At 39.2% G+C, this 26,445-nt stretch overlaps 2 protein-coding genes across 5 annotated transcripts in view; one reads left to right on the top strand and one right to left on the bottom strand.

The window, feature by feature from the left end:
• Positions 1-288: 288 nt before the first annotated feature.
• On the bottom strand, positions 289-8,806 carry rgs20 (regulator of G protein signaling 20). Of its 2 annotated transcripts, none has more exons than XM_076984860.1 (5): positions 8,223-8,806; positions 5,536-5,699; positions 4,830-4,919; positions 4,205-4,439; positions 289-4,055 (listed from the first exon to the last, which is right to left on the bottom strand). In XM_076984860.1, exons 1-5 carry the CDS (start codon positions 8,283-8,285, stop codon positions 3,867-3,869), a joined length of 741 nt encoding a protein of 246 aa, XP_076840975.1. In that variant the 5' UTR covers positions 8,286-8,806; the 3' UTR covers positions 289-3,866. The 2 variants fall into 2 exon arrangements, with proteins under 2 accessions (XP_076840975.1, XP_076840976.1); XM_076984861.1 differs by having other exon boundaries at positions 4,830-4,907.
• Positions 8,807-13,531: 4,725 nt separating this feature from the next.
• Positions 13,532-26,445, top strand: part of atp6v1h (ATPase H+ transporting V1 subunit H) — a 44,321-nt gene continuing 31,407 nt past the window's right edge. For 2 of the 3 annotated variants that reach the window (XM_076984732.1, XM_076984730.1), the window contains exons 1-5: positions 13,532-13,605; positions 14,090-14,218; positions 14,992-15,091; positions 15,280-15,369; positions 24,109-24,222. In XM_076984732.1, the coding sequence (XP_076840847.1) occupies positions 14,115-14,218; positions 14,992-15,091; positions 15,280-15,369; positions 24,109-24,222 (408 nt within the window). In that variant the 5' untranslated portion in view covers positions 13,532-13,605; positions 14,090-14,114. The other variant, XM_076984731.1, reaches the window with a different exon arrangement.

Genomic DNA, 26,445 nt, shown 5'->3' with positions numbered 1-26,445 from the left:
GGCGAGGGGAGTGAGACCACTGTTTCAGTGGTAATGGCCAGTGGTGGGTGCCGTCTTTCCTCTTTGCCTCAGCCTGGCATCAGTGGCGGTGAATCAGTAAGGACAATGTGACGTGTGTTCCTTTGAACGCTTCCCAGGTGCATCCTCTCCAGAGGAGTAGACATCCCAACGTTACGCTCCACGCTTACCGCACATCTCTGCTCCAGCGACCCTGCTCAATGTGGATGTGGTGTTTGGATCTTTATTCAATGACAAAATACCAAAAGCTGTAAAATTATTGTGCTTTATTTTAGCTTAAAGAATCCAAATGCCCACCAATTGGTATGTTTTCTTAGTTAAATAAAACAAAAAAACTTTACTGTAAACATTCACATATTATTAATTTATAAATGTATATCGCAAACTGATGGGAAAATAACACTTTCTGAGTACTTTATATAATGATAAAAAAAAATATATAGGCAGTATCACTCCATTGGCTTTGTTTGTATTTGAGGTTGATCTATATAGTAAATCCATCAGCTCAAATTGCACATATTAAGTTACTCCAAGACATATAGAAGTATCATGATGTGATACATACTGGCAGATGCTCATCTAAAATCAGATCAACAAGCCCTATGAATCGCCCTGTCGAAAGACACAAACCTATTTCTTCATCTGTGACTTCAATGATGGAGAAACTGATATAAACAACAACAAAACAAAAAAACATATGAAGTGCAAGGATTCATTTCAGAAGTCACTTCAGGGCTAAATGTTTCATAAATTGATCAAAGGCCCAGAGTCTATTTCTGTGGCAAGAGTTTGATTCAACTATTGCCATAAAAGATGTCTCAAAATTGAATGTCAAGGCACTTCCCCGAATGAGGATCTTGTCTTTGAGTGACATGAAAGTCAGGCAACAAAGTAATCTGCAGAACTAAAATGATATTAAAGAAAGAGAAAAACTTGGCAACTCCAGTCAGTGTAAGCTAGTTAGAGCACGGGTTCATTGGACTTGGCTACTTTGGTGCCGCTCAATCACTAATGAGGGTGCTGTTAAAGAGGTAGTCTAAACCTAAACTATATTTGATACTGTAGAGTAATACTTTAGTATACAGATTGTATAATTTTATATTCCTTTCAATACAATTTTACTTATAATATTTTAATACTTCTATATGCACAAGAGATCTTCAGCATTGTACTGTACACATATTTGGACATGGGTCAAAGCTAGCTGTTATTCTCACATATGACTCATTGTCATTGTTCATACTATTAGTAATTGCTCAGTGACAATATTTGTGGATTTGTTCCTTTACTGTAGCACACTGGATTTGAAATCGAATGATTGATTCCAAAGTGGACATTTAATTCCTAGGGTATTGCCCCCTATATCAGGTGAACCATGAAGGAATTCCTGTCCTTAAGCACATTACTCTCAGTTTAAAGCATCATAAATACTTGTAGCATTAGTAACTCTTGGCAGTCCGTGTGTGACGGCATCGTTATTTCATGTATGTGAGCAAACAAAAGGGTTTTGTGTGTCATTTCCTGCTATTTCTCAATTTGAAGATAAATACATTTCAAACAAATAACCTATGCCGTCACGTAATATCAGAATAAATAGATCAGAGGCAATGTCAAAACATGTTTCAAAATCAAAAGATTGGTACGTTGTTAAAAAGAAATAACACACTAGTGATCCTGGCAAAAACTTACAACATGTAAGACCATGGAAGACTACAGTGGTGACGAACATCTACTTTCACATCTGAGGAAAAGCTGTTTTAAAAAAACCAAGAACAGTATCCAGAATGCAGGTACATGGTGGCCAGATCTCTATTTGTGGTCGATTTGATGTGAATGTCAATAGTAGCAGCAGGAGGTATTTGTGAGAGGTATCGACATGGATCCAACATGCCTTCAAATTTACCAGAAAGTGTCACACCGGACTGAATCAAGTTCTCAAAATAAACTTCTAAAACAACATGTTTTTCAGTGCAAAAAAAGAGAATGTTTTGACTAGCCAAGTCAATCAATCAACCTGTAATTCACTATATTATGTGAATATTATTAAGTATGTGGTATACTTGCTGAAACAAAAACCAAAGGGCAGAGCAGAGAGCCCCTAAAACATGCAGGAAACACCACCATAGCTGTGCAGGTCCAGCATGTGCTGATGCCTCTATGAGTCTCGACAGCCAGGTGCTAAATGTACAAGATTGTGGAAATGTGTACAATGATTTAGTTCTCCTGAATGCAGCACCATGTATAAACACAGTTGTAATTCCCATATGGCTCACCTGATATAGACAACCGTAAAGTTGAGATTCTGTGCTTTAACCACTTAATCCACTGCATGATATAGACAACCGTAAAGTTGAGATTCTGTGCTTTAACCATTTAATCCACTGCACGATATAGACAACCGTAAAGTTGAGATTCTGTGCTTTAACCACTTAATCCACTGCATGATATAGACAACCGTAAAGTTGAGATTCTGTGCTTTAACCACTTAATCCACTGCATGATATAGACAACCGTAAAGTTGAGATTCTGTGCTTTAACCACTTAATCCACTGCATGATATAGACAACCGTAAAGTTGAGATTCTGTGCTTTAACCACTTAATCCACTGCATGATATAGACAACCGTAAAGTTGAGATTCTGTGCTTTAACCACTTAATCCACCGCATGCTGCAGTACAGAAGCAGTCATTAATTTAGTATTTAGAGGCTGCGCTGCACATGATGTAGCCATATTCATGAGACTTATAAATGTGCTTGTTTAAAGCAGTAAAAATGCTCTAGTAAAGTAAATAAGACTTTAATTCTTGATCCAGACTTGGCAGGTTAAGATGTAAGATCTAGAAATTTCATTAAAAAATAATTACATTTAGTTTTTTATTCTACCATTTTGGTTGTGAAATACTTAAGGTCCTCGCTCTGTGTTTATGCACTGATAAAGAAAAAACCCTCACAAAAAATGGCAGAATGTCTTTGCTAGTTGGAGATGCCAAGTCATTACGACAGGGAGCAGGTAGTGAAGGAAGCAGCTGGCGTGGCCAGTGGCCAGTGAGAGCTGGAACGTTACAGTGGCCAGTGAGAGCTGGAACGTTACAGTGGCCAGTGAGAGCTGGAACGTTACAGTAGCCAGTGTGAGCTGGAAATTTACAGTGGCCAGTGAGAGCTGGAATGTTACAGTGGCCAGTGAGAGCTGGAACGTTACAGTGGCCAGTGAGAGCTGGAACGTTACAGTGGCCAGTGAGAGCTGGAACGTTACAGTGGCCAGTGTGAGCTGGAACGTTACAGTGGCCAGTGAGAGCTGGAACGTTACAGCACCCTTCAGGTTCCTGTGAATAAAGCTGATGTAGCCTTGACTTGAGCTTTGATTCTCATACGCAGTTTCAGAACTGATCATGCCCTATTACCCATGATTCCCTTTTCATTAAACATTATTAGACAGAAAGATCATTCAAGAAATATAAATTCATAAATATATCTACTGTATATACTGTAAATAGCCCACAATGGGTATTACATCTTTTAAACTGAATACAAAAAAGGTAATTAAAAACAATAATTAGAAAAGAAAGAAAAAATTAAAAACACAAATAAAATAGATTTTCTTAAAAACATCAAAACACACCGATAATCCTTGCTATGTTGATCTGTAGCAGTTGTTGTAGAGTTGAGCCCTCAGGAAATTTGAGACATTTTTTTAAATCCAGTGACCTGGAGACCTGAGTGTCTTTTTTCAGGTCCAGATCTCTAATGCAGTAAGTCTCTGGGAGAACCACACTGAGGTCCTTCTCAATATACTCTACCCAACGAGAAGAGAGATGCAGAGGGGGATATTCAAACAGGATCTCACACGTCTACGATTCTGGAGACTGCTCCGAGATGCTCTTGAGTAGGTTTTTGTAGACTGGGGAGTTCATGAAGCGTGGGTACGAGTCTCTTTGCATTAATGTGTATATCTGGAGCTGGGCATCATCAAACGTGTGGGATGTGGGCTCCAGCATGTTCCTGTTTATAACATCTCGAACACGCGAGTCCAGGCTCACCTGGAAAAGGCACAACCTAAGTTAGCATTACTGCCAGTATAACCAACAGGTTTAGAACCAGGTTATTCGATGCACACCCTGGAGGGCAGCCTGAGAGCCTGGGATTACAGCCTGTGCTGAGATGACACAGGACACGGACATGCACGCACCTCTTTGGGCGAGAGGATGGAGATGTAATCCTCATATATGAGCCGTGCCTTCTCCTCTATGGCACCCTTATTGGTCTCCTTGTGGAACTCTTCGCAGGCCAGCCAGAAGAGCATGTTCTCCTCACTGAACTCCGTGCGCAAGAATTGTCGGAAGGCACCGCGTCCGGCAGGACAGCGCATCAGTTTGTCGAAGGACTGTCCCCACATGCATATGTCCTCTGCAGTGGGCTTCAGGCTGGCCATATATGAGGGAGGGGGGTCTTACTGAAAGCTCTCATAGGTTGTACATGCAGACACAACATGATTTGTTCTCTCTATGAATATATGGCTTCACATACTGAATTCCTTGGATATGGGCACCATCCACCACATATTTGCAATTGTACATGAGTTGCATACAGAATATACTAAAGTACTTTTTGCCAGTTTGTAAGCATTTGTGGAATATGTACCACTGCTTAAAGTTCCAACCTACTGCATACATTAACACATTAAGTCTCCTGTATGCTGAATATAATAAGCTACCCCCACCCCTACATATTCAAGCATCAATAAATCATTTTACATCAGTCATACTGTAATGATGCCTTAATCAGCTTTATGACAGAAGAGTGACAGTACTGACCTCTCATCGCCGTCAGTCGTCCCCTCGCCTGTGACCTCACACAAGGTTCTGCGGTTCCTCTCCTCGCTGTCTTCATTCCTACCGGTGAGACTGCAGGGTAGTAAAACACATCATGATGCCCCAGGCATCAGCCCCACAACACCAGGAAGCCTTTAAGTGTCTGTCCAAATTTTCATTAGACCATCTAATGTTAAACATCATCAGACCTGCTCACATGTCTAGTTGGGCATATCTCTGCCCATGTCTGAGTTCACTGCTGGGTGATTGTCAGACACTGTTGTTCAGGTATGTCAGACTGTCACCAGAGCAGCACCTGCACATTTGGAGTGGCGTGTTCGCAGCAGGCTGGACACAGGCTGGCCATGTCAACCTGCTTGTCCCACTACATGTTACAGTGTGTGTGATGATTACACTGGTCATGGAGTGTGTGCTTCAGTCATGTTACCAGTGACACGGTAACATGCTATGATCATGTGTCACAGTGTAACACATTGTCACAGCATGTGCTACATTCATTTTACCAGTCACAAAGTAACACAAACAAGCTTTGAGGAGCGTTATGCATGATTACGGCTTGAGCATTTCCTACCCCACCAGAGGAACAAGAAACCCAACTCACCTCTTCATAACCTTACTAGTGAGTCAGGCTAAAGCCTGGGCCGGCCCGCGGGCCGGGGGTGCTGGTGTGAAGGGATGGGGCTCGTACCATGAGCAGCTGCAGCAACAGCACCAGCAGAAGCAGCAGGCGTTGGAGGCCCGCTGGGCCTGGCCGGCCTGGCCGGGCTGTGATGCCGCCGTCCCCCCCGCCACCGACTCCTGCTGGCCCGACATCTGCCTCTTACGCATCTCCATCCACTCCGTTCCCATGGGCTGAGGAGGAGGAGACACCACTGAGACACGCCCACCCAGACACCCCACTGAGACACGCCCACCCAGACACCCCACTGAGACATGGCCCACCCAGACACCCCACTGAGACACGCCCACCCAGACACCCCACTGAGACACGCCCACCCAGACACGCCCACCCAGACACCCCACTGAGACACGCCCACCCACCCACCCAAACACCCCACTGAGACACGCCCACCCAGACACCCCACTGAGACACGCCCACCCAGACACCCCACTGAGACACGCCCACTCAGACACCCCACTGAGACATGCCCACTCAGACATCCCACCGCCGCCGTGTTCTGATCTGATTAGCAAGCGGACTCAATCGCCCGTTACACAATGACAATGGCACGGGAGACAGAGCAGGTAGGGTGGGCATGTCTAAGGACACCATCATTTTGACCAAATATATCTATGCCAGTACAGAGATGGGCACAGCCAAGCAGTGAGCTTTCATTAATTCACATACTGGTCTCTAGAGAATGAAAGGATCAACACAAATTAATTTCAACCCACGAGACGGTAATTGAGAGTGAAGCTCTGAACACGGGCATGTTTTAACTGGACCATAAATGAAGCTGTTCTAACAGCACACGCCCCCACAAGTTCTAACAGCACACTCCTCCACAAGTTCTAACAGCACACTCCCCCACAAGTTCTAACAGCACACGCCCCCACAAGTTCTAACAGCACACGCCCCCACAAGTTCTAACAGCACACGCCCCCACAAGTTCTAACAGCACACGCCCCCACAAGTTCTAACAGCACACGCCCCCACAAGTTCTAACAGCACACGCCCCCACAAGTTCTAACAGCACACTCCCCCACAAGTTCTAACAGCACACGCCCCCACAAGTTCTAACAGCACACGCCCCCACAAGTTCTAACAGTTCTAACAGCACACTCCCCCACAAGTTCTAACAGCACACGCCCCCACAAGTTCTAACAGCACACGCCCCCACAAGTTCTAACAGCACACTCCTCCACAAGTTCTAACAGCACACGCCCCCACAAGTTCTAACAGCACACTCCTCCACAAGTTCCTCCTCATCTGTTTTTTTAAGGAAGCCGTTTCTTCACTTTTCCTACTCCATGTCTCCTAGTCTCTAGTAGCAACTGCTTCTCAATATAAGCCAAAACCTGAAGGTGAAAAAATGGTTAAATCAATAAATAGATAGAAAAGCACCCAGGACAAACCTACTAACATAACTCAGCTGGAACTGGATTATAATTACATGAAATCAAGTTATCCTAATGCATTGTAGAGCACACTGTACTATGGGCATGTGGGTGAGGTTTAAGCTGTATCTGTTTTCTACAAGATGTCCAAATGTCTGAATGTGGTGATGTCGCTTTTAGAAGGTGAGATGACCATGGGAAATGAGCAATGACAAACTGACCCCTACTATACAGTATCTATCCATACAGTATATATCCACACTGCTTTGATGCTTGAGATGTGAAGAAATTGAATCTGTGATAGTGTGCTGGGTCATCCTGTTGCTGTAGAGTTACTGTCCATTATTGAACCCTGCACCATTTTCATTTTTTTTACCATAAATAAATACTGTTAATAAGTTAACATCCACATAAACATTAATATTGCAGTGCATGACTATATATGGCAGTAAACCAGCAAGTGTCATGCTTCAAATTGTCTAATAAATTCTCTTCAGATTTCAACGCTGACTTCAGGACCCTCTCATGAATCTCATGGGGACTTTGATTTGCCTTCTGAATGAAAGATCGGCTTTAAATAAAGAGTAAGTGTCTGATGAAGTGGTAAGAAATCTGTTAGTGTGAAGTCCAAAGAGTTGCCGGTAGTTCCATGAGGAACTATAGCCTACTGGTCAAAGATGTTGGAATATTTGGTGAAAGGCGGATGAGGAGGCGGAGGAGGAGGCGGAGGACAGAGGCGCAGCACGTAACCGCAGTCGGAGCTCTTCATCCGCGAACACGGTTATTCAGTCCATAAGGAATGAATGAGTGATGATGAATGAATGAGTGATGATTTACGTTCATAAAAACAATCAATTATCAGTTAAACGAGTACAGTACATGATTTTCCTTTTCATACTCCTAAAACTGGCCTATGCGGTCGCTGTGATTGGTTGAGAGGGAAAAGCCTGGTGTGGTTTGCTTTATTTTAAACGACGCGAAACAGGAAAAAATAGAACTACTAATATTAGCTAGACGCCTGAGCCATACCCTTGCGGATGATTAAACAGAGATATGCATTAGCATATGTAAAAACGCAAGTTCTTCTACTGGAAAGTAAAACATCAAATGAAAGAACAGCATGAAACATCCCAGCATAAGAAGGTGCCACCATGAAGCACAGCTACTATCTCGCTGTGTCGCCCAGGACAAGCACATATATCTGTGAGAGGAACCCTAGCCCCTCATACATGACATTCCCTTTTTACAGTAAAATAGAAATGCTCTTAACGTTGATATTTCGTATATATAAAGCGATATTATGATGCCCATACTTACAATTTCACCATGTATGCCCAGAGATAAGAGATAATTCTTTGCCTTGATTACATCCGTTGGCATAAGGATTTTTAAAGACCGGCTGTTTTCTGGTAATGCGCATGCGTTTCTCTCGCCAGTTGTGGTAGTAGAAGCCTAAATCCTTCAGATCTCACTAATTCACTATGCACTTAAATGTATGGCCACAGCGTTCCTGCCAAACACGACGCATCTGAGCATCTCAGTGGCCTGTTTCCTGCGCAGGGCTGGATAGGCACCTCGTTTTGTTCCCATACGCACAGCAGACTGAACGGGCGTCTTATTTTGTAAGTTTATACAGTCATTACCGATGGGATCCATAGAGCACCCGATCATGAAGACATGCACTGACGCCTAATTTCACCGCGCATTCATTTAAAACAGTGACTCAAATATATTTGAGCACCAGTTCAAGACACTAGCTTAATTTTCGACCAAGGATAAAGTTGACATGTGACCAGAGAATATATTATAAAGTGGAGTAGAGATCTTATTTTATATTCGTACGTTCCGTGTTCTGTTTCCTGGTTGATACAGCTGTCTCGGAGCACAGCTTCGGCTGCATGTTGGATCACTATGATTAAGATGTAAAGGCTTTCGCCTACATACAGCAGCATCATCTAGCGCCCCCTCTCTCTCACTCTCAAAGATGTGGGGGTTCCCTGGACAGACGATGACTCTATATTTTCTTGTTTTCATTTTCTCCCTTAAGGCATCTTTAGGGTCATCGTAGAAAAAAGACATCGACAACCGCATTACTCAAAATTCAAGTCAAATCACGGTTATTTAAAAAATCTGTTGTCAGTATTTTCATGTTATATTCATGTTAATTTAAAATATAAGGTTTGTGCAGGATACTGAAACCGCACAGTGTTCCTGTTCTCCCTATAATCACTTATACGAACTACAACCAGAGCCGGAGTGGCTAATCGGGAGATTCGGGAGGATTCCCGATGGGCCATGTCAGTCTCTAGTTTGGGCCGATTGGGAGGGAAAAATAATTTTGGGCCGGATTTGGACATGAAACTCCCGGGCTGAAAAAGTGTCCCACTCCGGCCCTGACTACAACTAACAGAACATCCCCATTCCAAGATCTCCACAGGAATTTTGAGACAGATATAGATGTATTTTCTATGTGTTATTGTCAAGATAATATAAAAGCATACAATTCTATTAGTTGATTTAAAACCTACAAGAATAAGAATACGAAATTCCTTTTGATGCTACAGTCAGGTGTGGTACAGTCTAGAAGGGTGATTGTAGTTATGATTGCAAATGAGCTCTGCTGTATTCAGTCATGGTGCAGCACTGACACCTGCTGGTCGTCTCTCGTAATAACGCGATTAGCCAATATTAAAGAAGACGTGAAAAAATATTTGAGAGATACAGCGTAGAATGTAAATTACACATCTATCTATCTATCTATCTATCTATCTATCTATCTATCTATCTATCTATCTATCTATCTATCTATCTATCTATCTATCTATCTATCTCGCAAACATGATAATGTATGCAAATATATATACACACACACCACACACACACACATATATATATAAATATATATATATATATATATATATATATATATATAAATATATATATATATATATATATATATATATATATATATATATATATATATATATATATATATATATATATATATATATATATGTGTGTGTGTGTGTGTGTGTGTGTGTGTGTGTGTGTATACGTAACTGTAGATGGCACTGTGGGGCTATATATATTTATATATATAGATATAAATTATAAATTATATATATATATATATATATATATATATATATATATATATATATATATATATATATATATATATATATATATATATAATGTTTGCTTTTTTGTCCTAATAAAAGATTTTAATAGTCATTACCCATGATACAAAGGGAAATGTGTGGATTCTACAAATCAGCACCATGGAGAGCAGTACCACCAGAAAATATCACAGTAACCTTCCACTTTCACTTATAGATGCTTTATTGCATCTTACACACCTATTATATACCGTCATGGTAAAATATCACAGTAACCTTCCACTTTCACTTATAGATGCTTTATTGCATCTTACACACCTATTATATACCGTCATGGTAAAAATAAATGCCTATGACATTGCTTATTATAAAGCTTTTATGCAAAGTAAATAAAGGACAATATTTAGATCGTTCAAATATTTTCCTTTTTTTGTTGGCTGCTACTAGGGCATTCAGGCCTAGTCTCTTAAATCATTATTCATTCATTTGGCTTAAATCTAAGTAACTCCATTTATATATTTTTTTATTTTTAGCCCTCCTTTTCTGATGAATTTGAGTGACCATATTTTCCAGTTGCTTTGTCTCCTTCTAAACATGCACTCTTAAGGTGGAAGATCTGTCTTGCTGTGGCCTCTTAAGGTGGAAGATCTGTCTTGCTGTGGCCTCTTAAGGTGGAAGATCTGTCTTGCTGTAACCTGTTAAGGTGGAAGATCTGTCTTGCTGTGGCCTCTTAAGGTGGAAGATCTGTCTTGCTGTGGCCTCTTAAGGTAATATAAGATAAGCTTTCGCTACAACGTGTTCTTCTTGACCTTTTGTGATAATTGCACCCTAAAGCTTACTGCAGGGAACAAAGGCACATTCAAAAGTTTCAGAATGGAACAGAGTCAAAAATGCCCAAATAAAATCTGTAATCTGTAAAAAATCTGTAGGGTTCTGGACCCATAGTATTGTTAACCTTGTAAACCCTGTAAAGCTGCTTTGCGACAACTTGAGTTGTTAAAAGCGCTATACAAATAAACTTTGATTGATTGATTGATTGATAATTGTTTAGCACATGATCACTTAGCACGTTTTTGCGATTTTCCTGCTGAAACAACTGCAACTGGGCTGGACACCTCAAAATTAAAGCTTTTCTTGGGAGAATCATCTCATATCTCAATATATTCCTAATTATAAGGACACTTTGGGAAGAGGCTACAGTCCTGAAATAACACAGGTAGTGCATTTACTTAGGGCAAATGGACCATGTCTCTCTATGTCGCTCTGCCTTATGACCCAGTTGTTCTCACCAAGTTAGTAATAAAGTTTTTTATGCCTCACTTCTGAATATGTTATAAATAGACTAAAGTGAGTGGCAGTAAACAGTTATTCACACTTTATTGTGTGCTTCTGATATCATAAAAATCTCCAGGTGGTCACAGTGAGGTAACCTAATTAAAAGGTGCCAATAAACTGTTTACTGTCTCCTGCTCCAGAGTTTACTAAAAAAGGTGTTCACAGCTGTTCTACTAAAAAGGATAACAATACAGATGTTTTAGTAAGGTTGAATGCCAGTATGAGTACGCTACTATGAATGATCAATGGTTTATATGAAATGTATGTAAAGGCTAAACATGATATGGGAAGAATCTGAGGTCTACCAGTTTTACCACTAGACCTTCAGAAATGTCAGTGTAATGGGAAATAAATTTCTCAGTAAGGTCCTTATCATTTGTATGTGGTTCCTTAATATGAATAATAATAATAATCCCCAGTATAAATATAATATATAAATATAAATGTATCAGTACAAATGTTAATGCATAACATTCGGTATAATGAGCTTGCTTGTGTGTTGAGCTATTTTAACACACAGAAACTGCTTTGAACACACTCCACTCAATTAATTATGCAACCAGTCAAGTAGGCTTAATCATGTCTTCAGATGGCAGGGGGTTCTATAAATAGGGGGATTGGGAAGAAACAAATAAGGCCACCTACACATCTAATAAATAACAAATGAAGAATACTTGGATCCACCCTAGTAGAGGTTTGTTTCACTTGAAAAGTCGTCATGTTGTTGGTAAGGTGACATTCTGTAGAGTCCCTGTGTGCATCATAGCTGTACAACCTTTTACCCTGATTCACAGAATACAGCTCAGGATGCTGCCACACCCTCTTCTGTGACAGTGAATCAATGTACTAGCAGTCAGTACCACCATATTGCAGTGTAATAAAAAAGTACATTTACACACACACACACACACACACACACACACACACACACACACACACACACACACACACACACACACACACACACACACACACACAAAGCATGCATACACTCATACACACAAATATGTATGTGCACACACACACATACACATCAGAGCCTAATTACATACTAGAATGTGAAAGAAAGCCTTAAAAGTGGTTGGACTAGACAGTCATTTAGAGAGAGCGGATGTCCTTTATGGGTGTAACAGTGAAGCAGACATCAATGATATTATGATGGATTACCACTTTCTTTAATAGTTTTCCTTAGCTCAACCAAACCATGTTATTTTATATTTGTTATTTGTATTATTGCACTAGTAAAACTGCTAAATCATATCTCAGTTTTTGGTTCATTACTGAAAACAAAACCCTTGTATTCAAATCAATCAAAATGTTGTTATTTTTGTTATTTGTAATGCTGATATTGGCAAACTAGTTAATCAAATCAGTTTCTGCCACATTGTTGTAACCAAAATGTTTGCGTAGTCTTACCTGAAGAGATATGGCCTGAAGAGACCTTTCTTCTCCATCATGCTCAGTGTCATTTTCACAAGTTGCTGGTGGTAGGTGTCCCTCACAATGGCCACAGGCCAGGAGCAGTGGCTGTAGTTCCCCACACATAAAGAAGAGAGTGTAGTGAGTAAGGCACCCCACAGACCTCCAGTGTTATGACAATACTGTTATATGGCAGTCTTCCTCCAGCATCACTGCAGGTTGTTGGATGTCAGTCTTTAACCTATGAGAATTTAATCTACAGAGTCTATCCATCCTACATATCACATACTGTCCTTGTTAAGGTAAAAAAGCAAGACAGCATTACCATGTAAGCACAGTCAGTCCATAATGGAGGGGGGGGGGGGGGGGGGGGGGGGGGGGGGGGATTAGGTTACCCTAAGCCCTGTCCCACTGTGGTTTAGTGCATGGGAAGATTAAGACAGGACATGGGTGTGGGTTTGTGTGTCTGCACGTGGTTTACATGTGTATAAACACAAGCATGTTGTCTTTCTACCATACAATGGGTTGTCTTTCTGACCTACAATTCTCTCTTCAGCAGGTGCACCGGTCTTTAGAAAATCCCAATTTTACAGCTCACAATTTTAAAAGACAGGTAATCCTGAATAATTACCTAGTCTCAGTATATTACTGATCATAACATTGTCACTCAAAGCATGTAAATACTCCATATATTTTCATTTGTGTAGGCTAGTAAAACGACCCTGCTTTCCCAAGAAAGGGTTAAGTTGTCCTCTCTTACACGTGACAGCACCACGTGATATCGGTCGCGTGACTCGTTGCCGTCGTGACTTCTTGTGTATTAGCAGGTAGGTGAAGTAGCGCTAGTGTATTAGCATCATATATATATGTATCATATCATATATATATATATATATATATCATATCATATATATATATATCATGTCATATAAATAACATCATATATATATTAGCAGGTAGGTGAAGGAGCAGCTAGCACACCAGCTAGCAGCCTGGCGACGCTAATATTTATTCTCTAGTACTGAATGTTGACAGCGTGTAGTCCAGACATATTTATATATGTGTATGTATATGTGTATATGTGTATGTATATGTGTATGTATATGTGTATATGTATCATAGCTAGCTATCTAGCTAATAAGTCATCAAGCTAACTCAATCTTAAGATGCGCAGTTTTAATTAAACGTGTGGTTAGTTTACATCTGTTTACATCTAGGACAGTCGTTAACTGACCTATGGTTTAAGAGCGCTGGATTATTGAAGTCTCTGTTCTCTCTGCTCATGTTTTTATTCTATGTCCATTTCCCCAGTTGAATACTCAGAAGATATTTCAGAATGGACATCCGAGGCGCAGTTGATGCTGCTGTCCCTACAAATATCATCGCAGCCAAGGCCGCAGAGGTCCGTGCCAACAAGGTCAACTGGCAGTCCTACCTCCAGTGAGTGGTGTATGAACACACACTCCACGTGAAATAACATCGCTCTGTGATTTCTTTTATTATTCCATTGCTAATGCTTGGGTTATCTCTTAATTTTAAATGAGGCTTAATCCTGAAGAATACATTTCGTTGTACGTCTATAGCATTTCACTAAAAGAGGAACAATGCAGACTGCAAAGATAGTTTCTTACGTCAAGATCTTGTGACTTGTGTGTGTGACATTCTATGTAGGTTTTATTTTTTAAGCCAGATTGGAATATTTTACACACACACATCTTAATAAAGAATTATGGAGTTTTTTTCTAAGTAGGCTAGTCTCTTTGTTTATTACACTTTTGCGGTAGTGTAGCCTAACTTAAAATCATTGTGAAATTAACTATTACCTACTTGTGGAACATACCATTTGTCCAAATTTTACATCAGACACTGACAAAGATCATTTCATGATTTAATTGCTTGTTTGTTGTGCGAAGCATGTATCTGCAGAGCAAATTCACAGAGGCGTCATGTAGACTTAATTTTAGAATGTCTGTCTAATTTAACTCAGTAGCTAACTTAGGGCGCACATAGTTTTAAATGAAACGAATGCCATTTCAGAAGACTCACTTGAGGCACATTATCTATGATAACATATCTTTTGCTTGTACATATTACAGAAATGTTGTCTGCATATTCATTTCCATGTATTGACTGATTTATGTGGTAATGTAACCATCAAGTGTCTCTAATAACTAATTACTAACTAAGGGATTTCTTTGCCTTATTTCTTTCAGGGGGCAGATGATATCTGGAGAAGACTGTGAGTTTATTAAGAAGTTTGAGATAGCCAATTCTGACCAGAAGCAGGCAATTCTAACAAAAGAAGGACATCAGGTCGGTTATGATTGTATCTTTGCTTTGTTTAATTCATTTACATTTATTGATTAATATGAATGCCAATATGCTCTGTATATTAACTGGATACACACTATAATTAACTATTGTTTATATTTTGATTCTAAATTTTTGCTTTAGAAATAAATTGTTGTGTTTTCCAAGTTGATATGAATGTTTTGTTACAGTGTGCAAAGACCTTCCTCAACCTCATGGCCCATATATCAAAGGAACAAACGGTTCAGTACATCTTAACCCTGATTGATGATACTCTACAGGTATAATACGTGCATGCACACCACATATTATTGGAATATGAAAGGTTCATGGGTTGAAGCAGTTTATATATAAATATATTTATTGTATATGTACCATTTTAATGTACATAACTGGACTAACCTTGGGGTTTTGACTGGTGATATTCACTTGTAATCAGATCATCTTTTTTTGTAGAATAGACCAAAAAAACAGAGAGAACACAATCATAAACCATTAAAGTGTAGAAACAGAAAAAACAAAAGTTTTAAGCAATTAGTGAGTATGTACCTTGGTACTTTTGTATGAACCACATCTGGTTCTAGAAATAGCTAAGCATATCTTATGCTATGTTCGAAATGGACTACTACATAGTGCATACTGCATACTTGTGCTCGTAGTAGTATGCAGGACAATATCCAGTATGCGACAAAAGCAAACCATACAACAGGGTCACACAAATGTATAATACTCTGCCTATTTATTTTCCAACGCCAAGGATTAGCGCTTCTTTTCAAGTTCCAAAATATCCAAGTTTATCAGAGTGAATGTGAAGGAGAAATGCTGAGAAGTCTTTCAGAACAGACAGTTATCTTTCATTTTGTAATAGAAGTTTAATATTAGTACAAAACACCTACTTGGCATTATTAGACACCTAAGAATAACCTAGCACACATTTACCACTACATGGCTAAGTTCCAGTAGCCTACAAAATAACTGAGTAGCTAAGTTAATATTTAAAGTATTTTGTGATCAATTCAGTTTTATCCAACACTGAAATTCAACGTTAATGAATTTTGCCCTCGAGTGTATGAAGTCTTACAAACTCTGCATACAAGATGAAACATAAGTTTGCAGGGCTTATTTACTGCATGTACATAAAACACATATTTCATTATTGGAAAAATACACAATGACCTTTATTTGTGAGTTATTCAGAACAGGGATATCTAGTCCCTTTTTATAGGTGCTCAAGCACCCCTAAAGTAAGAGTAAAATGTAATTTTTAACTAACCAAATAATCATCTAACTTTGGTTAGTGGATTTGCTCATTTTAAAGCAATAGTAATAAAGTAATAAATAAAGTAATAATAAAGGTGAGCTGTTGCATTCTAGTATATTTATATGAAAATATACGCGCATGCGCTCTCTCTCTCTCCACCTTAGTGTCTGCCATGTTTTGATTTTTATGGGTTGGGTGTCATGGCAGTGTTGCGTGACAGAATGAAGATGACTGTTCATTAGGGCTGGGTATCGATTCAAATTCCAAGAATCGATCCGATTCCGATTCTGAAGATTAAGAATCGATTTATTTTGATTTAATCCGATTTAATCGATTCGATCCGATTCGATCCAATTCAGGGTTTAGTGTTATTAAAAATGTATTTGAGCTGTTTCCTGACTATGTACAGAAGCAACATGTTAAAACTAGTATTATATCGATATTAATCAGCAAATAGTTACTGGTAGTTGGTAGTTACTGATGGCTGGAAGACTGGTGAAAAGGGTCATCCTAAATCTACCTTCAAGAAAGGTAATCCAGGACAATAAACAGAGGGCATCTTTGAGGTGTCTATATCTGCAACAGTGGACTCCTACTGGGACACTAACTGTGCGTTCACACCGAAAGCGATAAAATCGCTCTCCGTCGCCGAGTCGCCAGCATCACGTCGCGTGGGGGCGTGTCCAACATCATGCCTGCATGCAGCACGTGACAGATATGCAAATCACGTTTTTAAAGCAGGACGCAGTATTTATTTTAATCTTATTGATTACAGGACACACGATTATAAAGGAGTGCGTGTATAAAACATAGTGTGTGTATAAAACACATATAGTATATAAACCTAAAATGTTTATGTATTTTTTTTACTTTTTACCCCAGACCCGAAGATCAAACAGGAATAAAAAAAATCATAACCAATAATAGGATATACGCTAATTTATTGCAGATGTTTTTTAACAAATGAACAGTATTCCCTCCAAAAATAAACATCGTAAAGTGCAGGACATCCAGAGACAGCCACTATTAATCTCTCCTCCATTTTGCAATCGGAACAAATAATCAGTAGGAACCAAAGTCAGAGGTGCGGTTTCGGAGGAGGGTGCAAACATACTTTCTGATTGGTAGTCGCCGCCGCGCGTCACTGCTCATTTGCATAAAGTTGGGCCAAGCTCAAGCTCAAGCTCGCGTCGCTCGAATCGCTCACTTCGCGTCGCTGGGTGTCGCTCACTCTCATTGAAAATGAATGACTTCCGGTCGCCGTGTCGCTCTCGTCGCTTTCGGTGTGAACGCACAGTAACCAGTGCATTATTATTATGATTGAAATAATTAAGAATTCACCCATGTATGACTGTTCATACATGAACTGGTGAGTTGTCCAAAGCTCATTGAATGCGTTACTTACAGAAATAAAATAAAGATAAAATAAAGAGCAGTGGTTTTCTACGGCAGAAAGCTAAATAACAACAATATTCCATACGCGCGCTCAACTCGCTCCCTTAAAGAGACAGTACACATATTTCTGGCCGTTACATGCTTTGTGCTCTGCGTGATGTCAACGCTAGCAAACTAGCCGCATAGGTATTGCTGTTTCTCTTATTTCATCTCCTTATTTATTTTAAATGATATTTAGAATTCTTGAACCATTTCAAAGGTTTCTTGCAGTTTATTTTTTTCATGTTTGACCAAAGTTGTGAACCTATTGTTTTTGTAAGTTTCAGGTTCTTTGGTATTATTTATTTTACATTCAATGTTATATTCATAAAAAATATTCTCATCTACTAAAGGGGGGCACGGCAGAAAAAGTTTGGGAACCACTGTTTTAAAGTAACATTCCCAACACTGGTGGTAGGCTGTAGTAGTATGTAGTAGGCTGTAGTAGTATGTGGTAGGCTGTAGCAGTATGTAGTAGGCTGTAGCAGTATGTGGTAGGCTGTAGTATGTAGCCAGGCATGAAAATCTGTCACCTTTCGGTCAAATTCGCCGTTTTGAAGTTGAAAAGGGTGACCTACACGAATCGTGTAGATCCGAGGAGTTTTTTTTTTGGGGGGGGGTCGGGAGATATTTTATATAACAGCAAACAGAGCACTTCCGAAATCGGCAATTTCAATGACACAGTGGCCAGCAATTTCCGCCCAGATCCATCATAGAGGCCAAATTGGGTTCAATCATACGAACGTGCTGTCTACACCGGGACAAGGCAGAAGAGCGTACATTTACCACTACATTTACCAGATCCTACGTTTACCACTACATTTACCAGATCGTACATTTACTACATTTACCAGATCGTACATTTACTACATTTACCAGATCGTACATTTACCACTACATTTACCAGATCGTACATTTACCACTACATTTACCGGATCGTACAATTACCACTACATTTACCACATTGTACATTTACCACTACATTTACCACTACATTTACCAGATCATACATTTACCACTACATTTACCAGATCGTACATTTACCACTACATTTACCAGATCGTACATTTACCACTACATTTACCAGATCGTACATTTACCACTACATTTACCAGATCATACATTTACCACATTGTACATTTACCACTACATTTACCAGATCGTACATTTACCACTACATTTACCATATCGTACATTTACCACTACATTTACCACATCTTACATTTACCACTACATTTACCACATCGTACATTTACCACTACATTTACCAAAGCGTACATTTACCACTACATTTACCAGATCGGATATTTACCACTACATTTACCAGATCGTACATTTCCCAGTGGTTTTAATTGGGTTATTAATGGTTTCAATCGTTTACATATTTTGCGGTCAGATCTGTCAGATCTGAACTGTCAGATCTACACAAGCTCTTGTGATAAATAGGTAGATGGGCCTATTAAGTTCGCGTCAACCCCCGTGTAGTTAACGGTGACACAAAATAAGAAACAAGATTTTTTCTAGTGTGTCTGTAGTTGTAACTGGTGAATCCAGGGACGTGTGAGGAGAACATTCGCACCAGGGCCGAAAAGGTTGAAGATAAAGTTGTAAACTCTTGTCATTTGTGTCTACCCTGTGCTTTAGCCCATGTTAGAAAATAAAAACACGTGAACCCTGGTATTTTTTACACTTATTTTCACCACTTATGTATTTATTGGTTCATTAAGATGTAATGGTTTTGACTGAGCCATCTGGAATGGCGAAAACGGCTTCTCGCATTTACGAATCTGGCTCCATCCATTGACAAGACAGGTCAATGTTTTTAGCGCGATATTATCATGAGAAAAGACAGGGAAGAGCGTGTCACGAAAGGCTTGCTGTGTGAAAGCTACTAAGCTGTTGCTATTATGTTGCTATTATTTTTAGTCGCTGCTGTAGCTTCTGTCACCGTTTTGCTACATTCACAATAGTACCTACTAGTTACTCGCTCCTCCTGGATCGTTCTCTAGCGTCCCCACGGGTCTAAAGTGAAGTAAACTAATCCGCACTCTGCGTTCCAATGGACTACTCTTCTTACTCGCACCCCTCCAAGTTAAAATGTTTTTTTTATCTCTGACTCTGACAGTGTCTGAATGTCATGTCTGACATGTATTATGTTTAGTATCTCTATGTTCAATGGTTCAATTATTATTGTTCACTTCTTAATAAAATATGGACAGCACAAGATGCATGTGATGTGTGAGTGGACAAAGCTGGTTGTATATAGGGTGGCCACTTTTCAGTATTGCTTTAATTGCTTTCATTTTGGTTAATTTTGGTATTTGTACTTTTTTTACTATTATGGATAATAGTCTTCTCACCTTTTTAACCCCCGACCCATTTTCATGCCTGTGTAGCAGTATGTGGTAGGCTGTAGTAGTATGTGGTAGGCTGTAGTAGTATGTGGTAGGCTGTAGTAGTATGTGGTAGGCTGTAGCAGTATGTGGTAGGCTGTAGCAGTATGTAGTAGGCTGAGTAGTATATGGTAGGCTGTAGTAGTACGTGGTAGCAGTGTTAATTTCGAATAATTTTTTGTCATAGTTTTCGTCAACGAACCTTTTTTTCATGACGAAAACGAGACGATAACTAAATAAAACTATACGAAGGGACAAAAACGATGACGAAATTAATGGACATTTTCGTCAACGAATAAAAACTAGATGAAAATATTGGCCAGCGACGACATCCAATCAGACCTGATTTAGTTTAGTGAAAGGTAAGGATAAGTTAAAGAAGAGATCCAACCATAACTACTTTAGCGTACATGGAGAGGCGGGACAAACCGGGTAACCATCCAATCAGAACTAGCGTCTTCACATCGCTCAGAACCCGTTAGGACCAAACCAGCCTGTGAACTGTGGCCACTCATGAAATTCAACTCGAAGTTAACTCGACAATGTCAGCAGGGAGAAAGATAAGAGGCGATATATGGACACATTTCTCCTTTGGAAAAAGAAGACGGTGTGTAAACCATGTGGGACGATGATGTCGGGGAAAAATATGACAAATGAAACGACATCTGCGGGCTATGGCATTGATGTTTTTACGGCACCCAGTTTGAGATAGAATGTAATATGCATTGTTCATAAACTCCATATGTTTTCAGGTAGAGCGGACCTACTGGTCATCAATGTTTTGTTATTGTTATGCTCAATAACTATAAGTTCAGGTCAATAAAGTTGTTTGGAAATTAGTTTTTGTATATATTGCACATACAAACAATAATATTCTGTAACTGGTTAATAAATGTTTCATTTTGTGCAAGTGTATATAATGACTATTACACCATTTATATTTTAGTAAACTAAATTCTTTTGATATTAGTTGACTAAAACTAGACTAAGACTAAAAACAAATCAATGACTAAATTATGACTAAAAATAAATGACATTTTAGTCAAAAGACTAAGACTAAAACTAAATCAAAAATTGCTGTCAAAATTAACACTGCGTGGTAGGCTGTAGTAGTATGTGGTAGGCTGTAGTAGTATGTCATAGTATGTAGTAGGCTGTAGTAGTATGTAGTAGACTGATTCATACTGTGGTGTGAACCGAACCGTTGGGTCCATACTGTGGTGTGAACCGAACCGTTGGGTCCATACTGTGGTGTGAACTGACCTGTTGGGTCCATACTGTGGTGTGAACTGACCTGTTGGGTCCATACTGTGGTGTGAACTGAACCATGAAGTTTGTATATCATTATATCTCTATTGTGCAACATTCATCATCTTATCAGCCTTGATCAGAGAGCCAGTGGTTGCAACTGGAAAACAATTCCATTATAATCTGATTACACCACAAAACTTTGGGTCAAATCTTTGGTGTGACTTCCTAGAGACACATGGAACATCATTATATGTTACTATTGCTTGGATCAAAGTTTGTACAGCCTTATGCAAAGGCTATCAACATTTCCCAGTTTTATTAATTTCAGTTTTTGATTGTTTTAGTCTTTTTCTTTTGATTTGACATGATGTACAGTATATTGTTTCTTCTTGTTTATTATTCATAGGTTTGCTTGCAAAAATGACTTGGTTGTATTTTAAATGGCCCATGCAAGACCATTTATAAGAAAATAGTTTAGAAAATAGTACTTTGTTACTGTATCCTTTCTTGGTTTGCTACATACATTAGCATACATATAGTGTTTATGTAAGTAATTATTGGAATCTTGGAATATTATTTTTAGCATTGACTCTTAAAGTAATTTTTCCAGTGATTCTTCTTCACATTATTGAACAGTATAATTACTGACACCTTGTGGCCTGGATGTTTCAGAGAATCTGTAGTAAGTGTATTTCAGACATGGCTGTCTCTATGTGGGGGGGCCCTGTCTGAGGAGCATAACCTGGCTCATTTGAAAACTACAAATCAGATGTTTCACATAAGCTGCACTTCCACAAACTCTGTGCTACCTATGAATCACGGAATGGTTTATTCAGTTATTCCTTTATAAGTTAGTTGAAAATGTTCGTTTAATACATTTAGCAAAAGCTAAAGCTTAGAGCTCTCCATTGGTCTCTGAACATAACATCAGTCTTTAAATTATGCTAAATTTGTATGCAGCTCTTAACTGAGCGTTGTGCTGCTGTTGTCTTTTCCTATACCAAAAAACTAGTCAAAAGTTAATTACAATTGTTGCATCTTCGACAAACACCAGATGGCATTTTGATGTACAGCCCACTGTAAATGATGAATGATGAATGATGCTGTCCTCTCAGACTTTAAAGTGTGCAGATGGTCTGGAATTAAAACTCCTTCTGGACCAAAGCCCAGTATTTACCATCCCAGCTTCTCTGACACTCCTACTTAATGTAGAGGTCTTCAGTTAGGTTTGTAGTGAAGTAACTCAGATTGTAAATACGGACTAGGCACAGACAATGACATAAAGTAGAGTGTGTTTCATCTCACAACTGAATTATGTTTGAACAATACCATGTATTTATATGCAAAATATTGAATGTTAATAAGGCTTGGAAACCTGAGGTTTTCTTTCAAGGACTTTTCATTTGAGACATCTGTCACAAGTACAACTTCCAGATTTATCTTACAGGTTAAATTAAGTTACAGATTAAGTGCTAGAACTGCTGACAGCATATCGGGATTGAAATGTGCTCAGGCAAACCCCAAGATAACTGAGCTGAGTTGTAAAGGTGAGGCAGTAAATGCTGCAGCTCCAGACGTAAAAGCCCACGAGAGGTTGTCCAGCTCCCAGAACTCCACAGCACTGGCGTGTAGAGCAAATACCAAATGGGAGAGCAGGTTATTGAGGATTCAAGTGCTGCATAAGTAAAACAGACATGGTGGCTAAAGATGGTGAAAAGTGAAAGATAGGCTGACTTAAGGACAGCGGGTCCAGGTCGCATCAGATTTATCTTTTCAACCACCTGTGGTCAGAACATTAGTCAGTGCACAGACACATGGGCTGTAACCCTTATGCTGGAGTTGGTGCTTTGAGGCACATTTTATCATGCTGTAAATGTCCCACATACTTTATATGTGGAAACATAATCAGGTGCATAAAACAACTTTACATGCAAGTTCAGGCCCCCAGTGAGCCAAAAGTGACAGTGGCAAGGAAAAGCTCCCTGGAGGGGGGCCCATCCTCCTGTGGTCAGCAACAGACACCACAATACCAACACTGTACATGTTAAACAGCGAACAGCAATACAAGTAACAAAAAAGCAAAGAATGTATATCCATGTGTGTGCATTGCAGTAACTATGCTGGTTGGTCATGGTGTTGTATTCAGAGGGTGAGCAAATAGCTTACTTTATTGTGCTAATGACTCCATTTGAGGATGTAATTGAGGAAGCCTTTGAAAGAATGATGATGAAATATGCCAACTTGGCGTCTGAGCTGAGGAAACATGGTTGGCAGACACGTATTAGATCGGCAGAGACCGGGGCAAGAGCATCTGTGGCCAAGTCATCACTCTCCTAGAAGCACTGAAAGACCCATCAGGTATAGCTGAATGGTCTGATCTTTGGTTCGGGCAGTACAGATTAGACCCTTTACAGTCCCCACGTAGACCGTAGCTCTGGTTGTTATTATATGGAACTGGTGACACTGAGCATATATTAATAGTTTATACAATAATGTCTTTGCACAAGTGAGGAACATCTTAACATGTATGCAATTAAATTAACATTTTAATTGACACTGGGCCACTATGGCTGCTATTAGGTTGTTATGACCTTATGACATTTACATGGAACCTTGAAAATATTTTGACCTAACACATTTCCCATATGAATTCAAGAAAACTGCACATTAATTTTTAACAGGAGAATCATCAGAGGGTCAACATTTTCTTCGATTACGCCAAGAAGACCAAGAACACAGCATGGTCATATTTCCTTCCTATGCTGAATCGCCAGGACCTCTTCACTGTTCACATGGTGAGTGTTTATTAAACAGAACATAGGTTGGTCAGAATAGACCAGTGAAGTTGTCATCATAAACAGGGGTGATCAAATTATCATTACTAGGGCAAATTAAATGAGAAATTAAGTTTTAACCAAAAGTAGTACATTTGATTGTACAAACCAAGCCCTAGTTGCCAACCAGTAGGACATGCATGCTTGAAATCTCTAACTCAATACATCTAGCAGATATGCCTCTGCATGACCACATTGTCTAAATTCATTAGTGGCACACTTTAAACCTCAAACTTAAAGTCTTGGGTAATTGACGAGAGACTAGAGGTTCATTGTTTAATTATTTGCACAATACATTTGGCAGTTGGCACTGAACCTTTGCTTGCCTTGTAGGTCAGTTATGAAAATGTCTAAATAAATATCTAAATATCTCCCAGACCATTATTCTTTCTTAATTCCTAGAAAGTCATATTTCCATTCTTGACAATTGTACATAGTACTGTGACTCCAGGTTTTTTCCCATTGTCTGTTAGGCTTGGTTTTAATTTTTCATCATAAGCAAATACATTTATGAGTTTTAAGTGCTTTACTAACTTGTGCCATTTAATTAGTCTAACCAAGTATCTAGTTTATGAATGGCTATTGAGTTTGATCATTTCTGTGTTTCACAGTAACAATAAGGTGCTGAGTAAGAACATTTTATCGATATTATCAATGAGTTTACATGTCATACAATAATCTTCCTCACATCATTTTAAGTTATGGTCTGTTGTCATGTGTGAATATAATGTTTAAGATTTGGAAGTGACAGCCCATCCTTACCTTTGGGGAACTCTAATGATGGTGGTGTAATCTACACTGAGATCTGACATACACAGTTATTGCTGCAATTCTCAGCATCTTTGCACTCCTTTGATCTTTGTATTATTACATCCTTTCAAAATGGGTACACCTTTCTTCTTTAAGGAACCAGCTAAAAGAACAGTAGGAGAGTGGGATATTCATTCTGCTTTAACCTTTCAATTCCATTCTACTAGGAGACTCATTTGGAGACGTATTTACTTTAAGGGGAATTATTTGCTTAAGTGTGGTTAAGCTTAAGTATGGTTAAGTGTACTTAAGTGTGGTTATGGCATCAGATGCTTGTTCTTAATTTTGGTTAAAATTTATTTTGTGTTTATCTGATGAATGTTAAATCAAAAGAATGAGAAATCTTTTGTGGTCAGAAACAAGTGGCTGTGTATGTCATTTGTAATTTCCTTTAGATTATGCAATTTTTAAAATATTTTAGTGGTCCAAAAACCTTGCAAAAATTGGTATTCTTCCAGTTGCATTGGTAACAATGCAAATACTTGTTCTAATGTTTTGTTCACTCAATTTCAATTCTAGCTGCATCTGCGTAGCCATTATGCCTCTGATTAGAGTTCACTAATTACACATCAGTGCATCAAAAATCACCAGACATCTCTCTGAACCAGGGGAACCCAACAGTTAAATCCAACACAGAATTCCCTGCTCTAACACTCCTGGTAATTAACTGATGAGTTTAATTGGGTATTTTCAGCAGGGAGATAAAGAATCTGTGCTGGGAGTTCCTACCCTAAGCTAGTATATTTATTTTATTTCTACACTCCCAAGGGTACCTGCTTTACCCCATCACCAGTGGAGGTGCTGTTCCTGGCTTAATTAGCAGCAGTGTCAGGGTGCGTCTGTGCCAAGAGGGGACGGTGTCAATCCCTTAAGCCTTTCTCACCTCAGGTCTTAATGAATGCAGCCTACATTTCACCCTGCTGTGTAAATGTCACACATGCTAGTGACATTACGAGAGCCATGAAATTGGTGATTGTGGAAGCTACTTCAAAAGCTAACTGCTTGAGACCAGTACTTAGTCTTTATCAATTACAAGTGGGCTGTAGTAAAACTGTAACCAGTATCCAAAGAATTTATCAGCAATCATCAGAAGAAAATGTTCTCATAGAAATCACAATGCATTAATAATATACCAATACTGTCTAGTAACGTTTGCAGTCAGATTCCTAGTCTTACTCTCTAGTCAGGTCCTGACTAGTCTTAGTCTCTAGTCAGGTCCTGACTAGTACCAAGAATGAGTCCCAGTGTAAGAAGCAGGTGGACCTGAGGGCTCAAACATCACCTACAGTTGCCTGCTAACCTTTGATTCCAGTGAGGGGCATTAAACGTTCAACAAATGGCATTAAACTTTCAACAAATGGCATTAAACTTCCA

This window comes from Brachyhypopomus gauderio, unplaced genomic scaffold (genome assembly GCF_052324685.1).
Source record: "Brachyhypopomus gauderio isolate BG-103 unplaced genomic scaffold, BGAUD_0.2 sc34, whole genome shotgun sequence".
NCBI lineage: Eukaryota > Metazoa > Chordata > Actinopteri > Gymnotiformes > Hypopomidae > Brachyhypopomus > Brachyhypopomus gauderio.
This window is presented reverse-complemented; position numbering and strand designations above follow the sequence as displayed.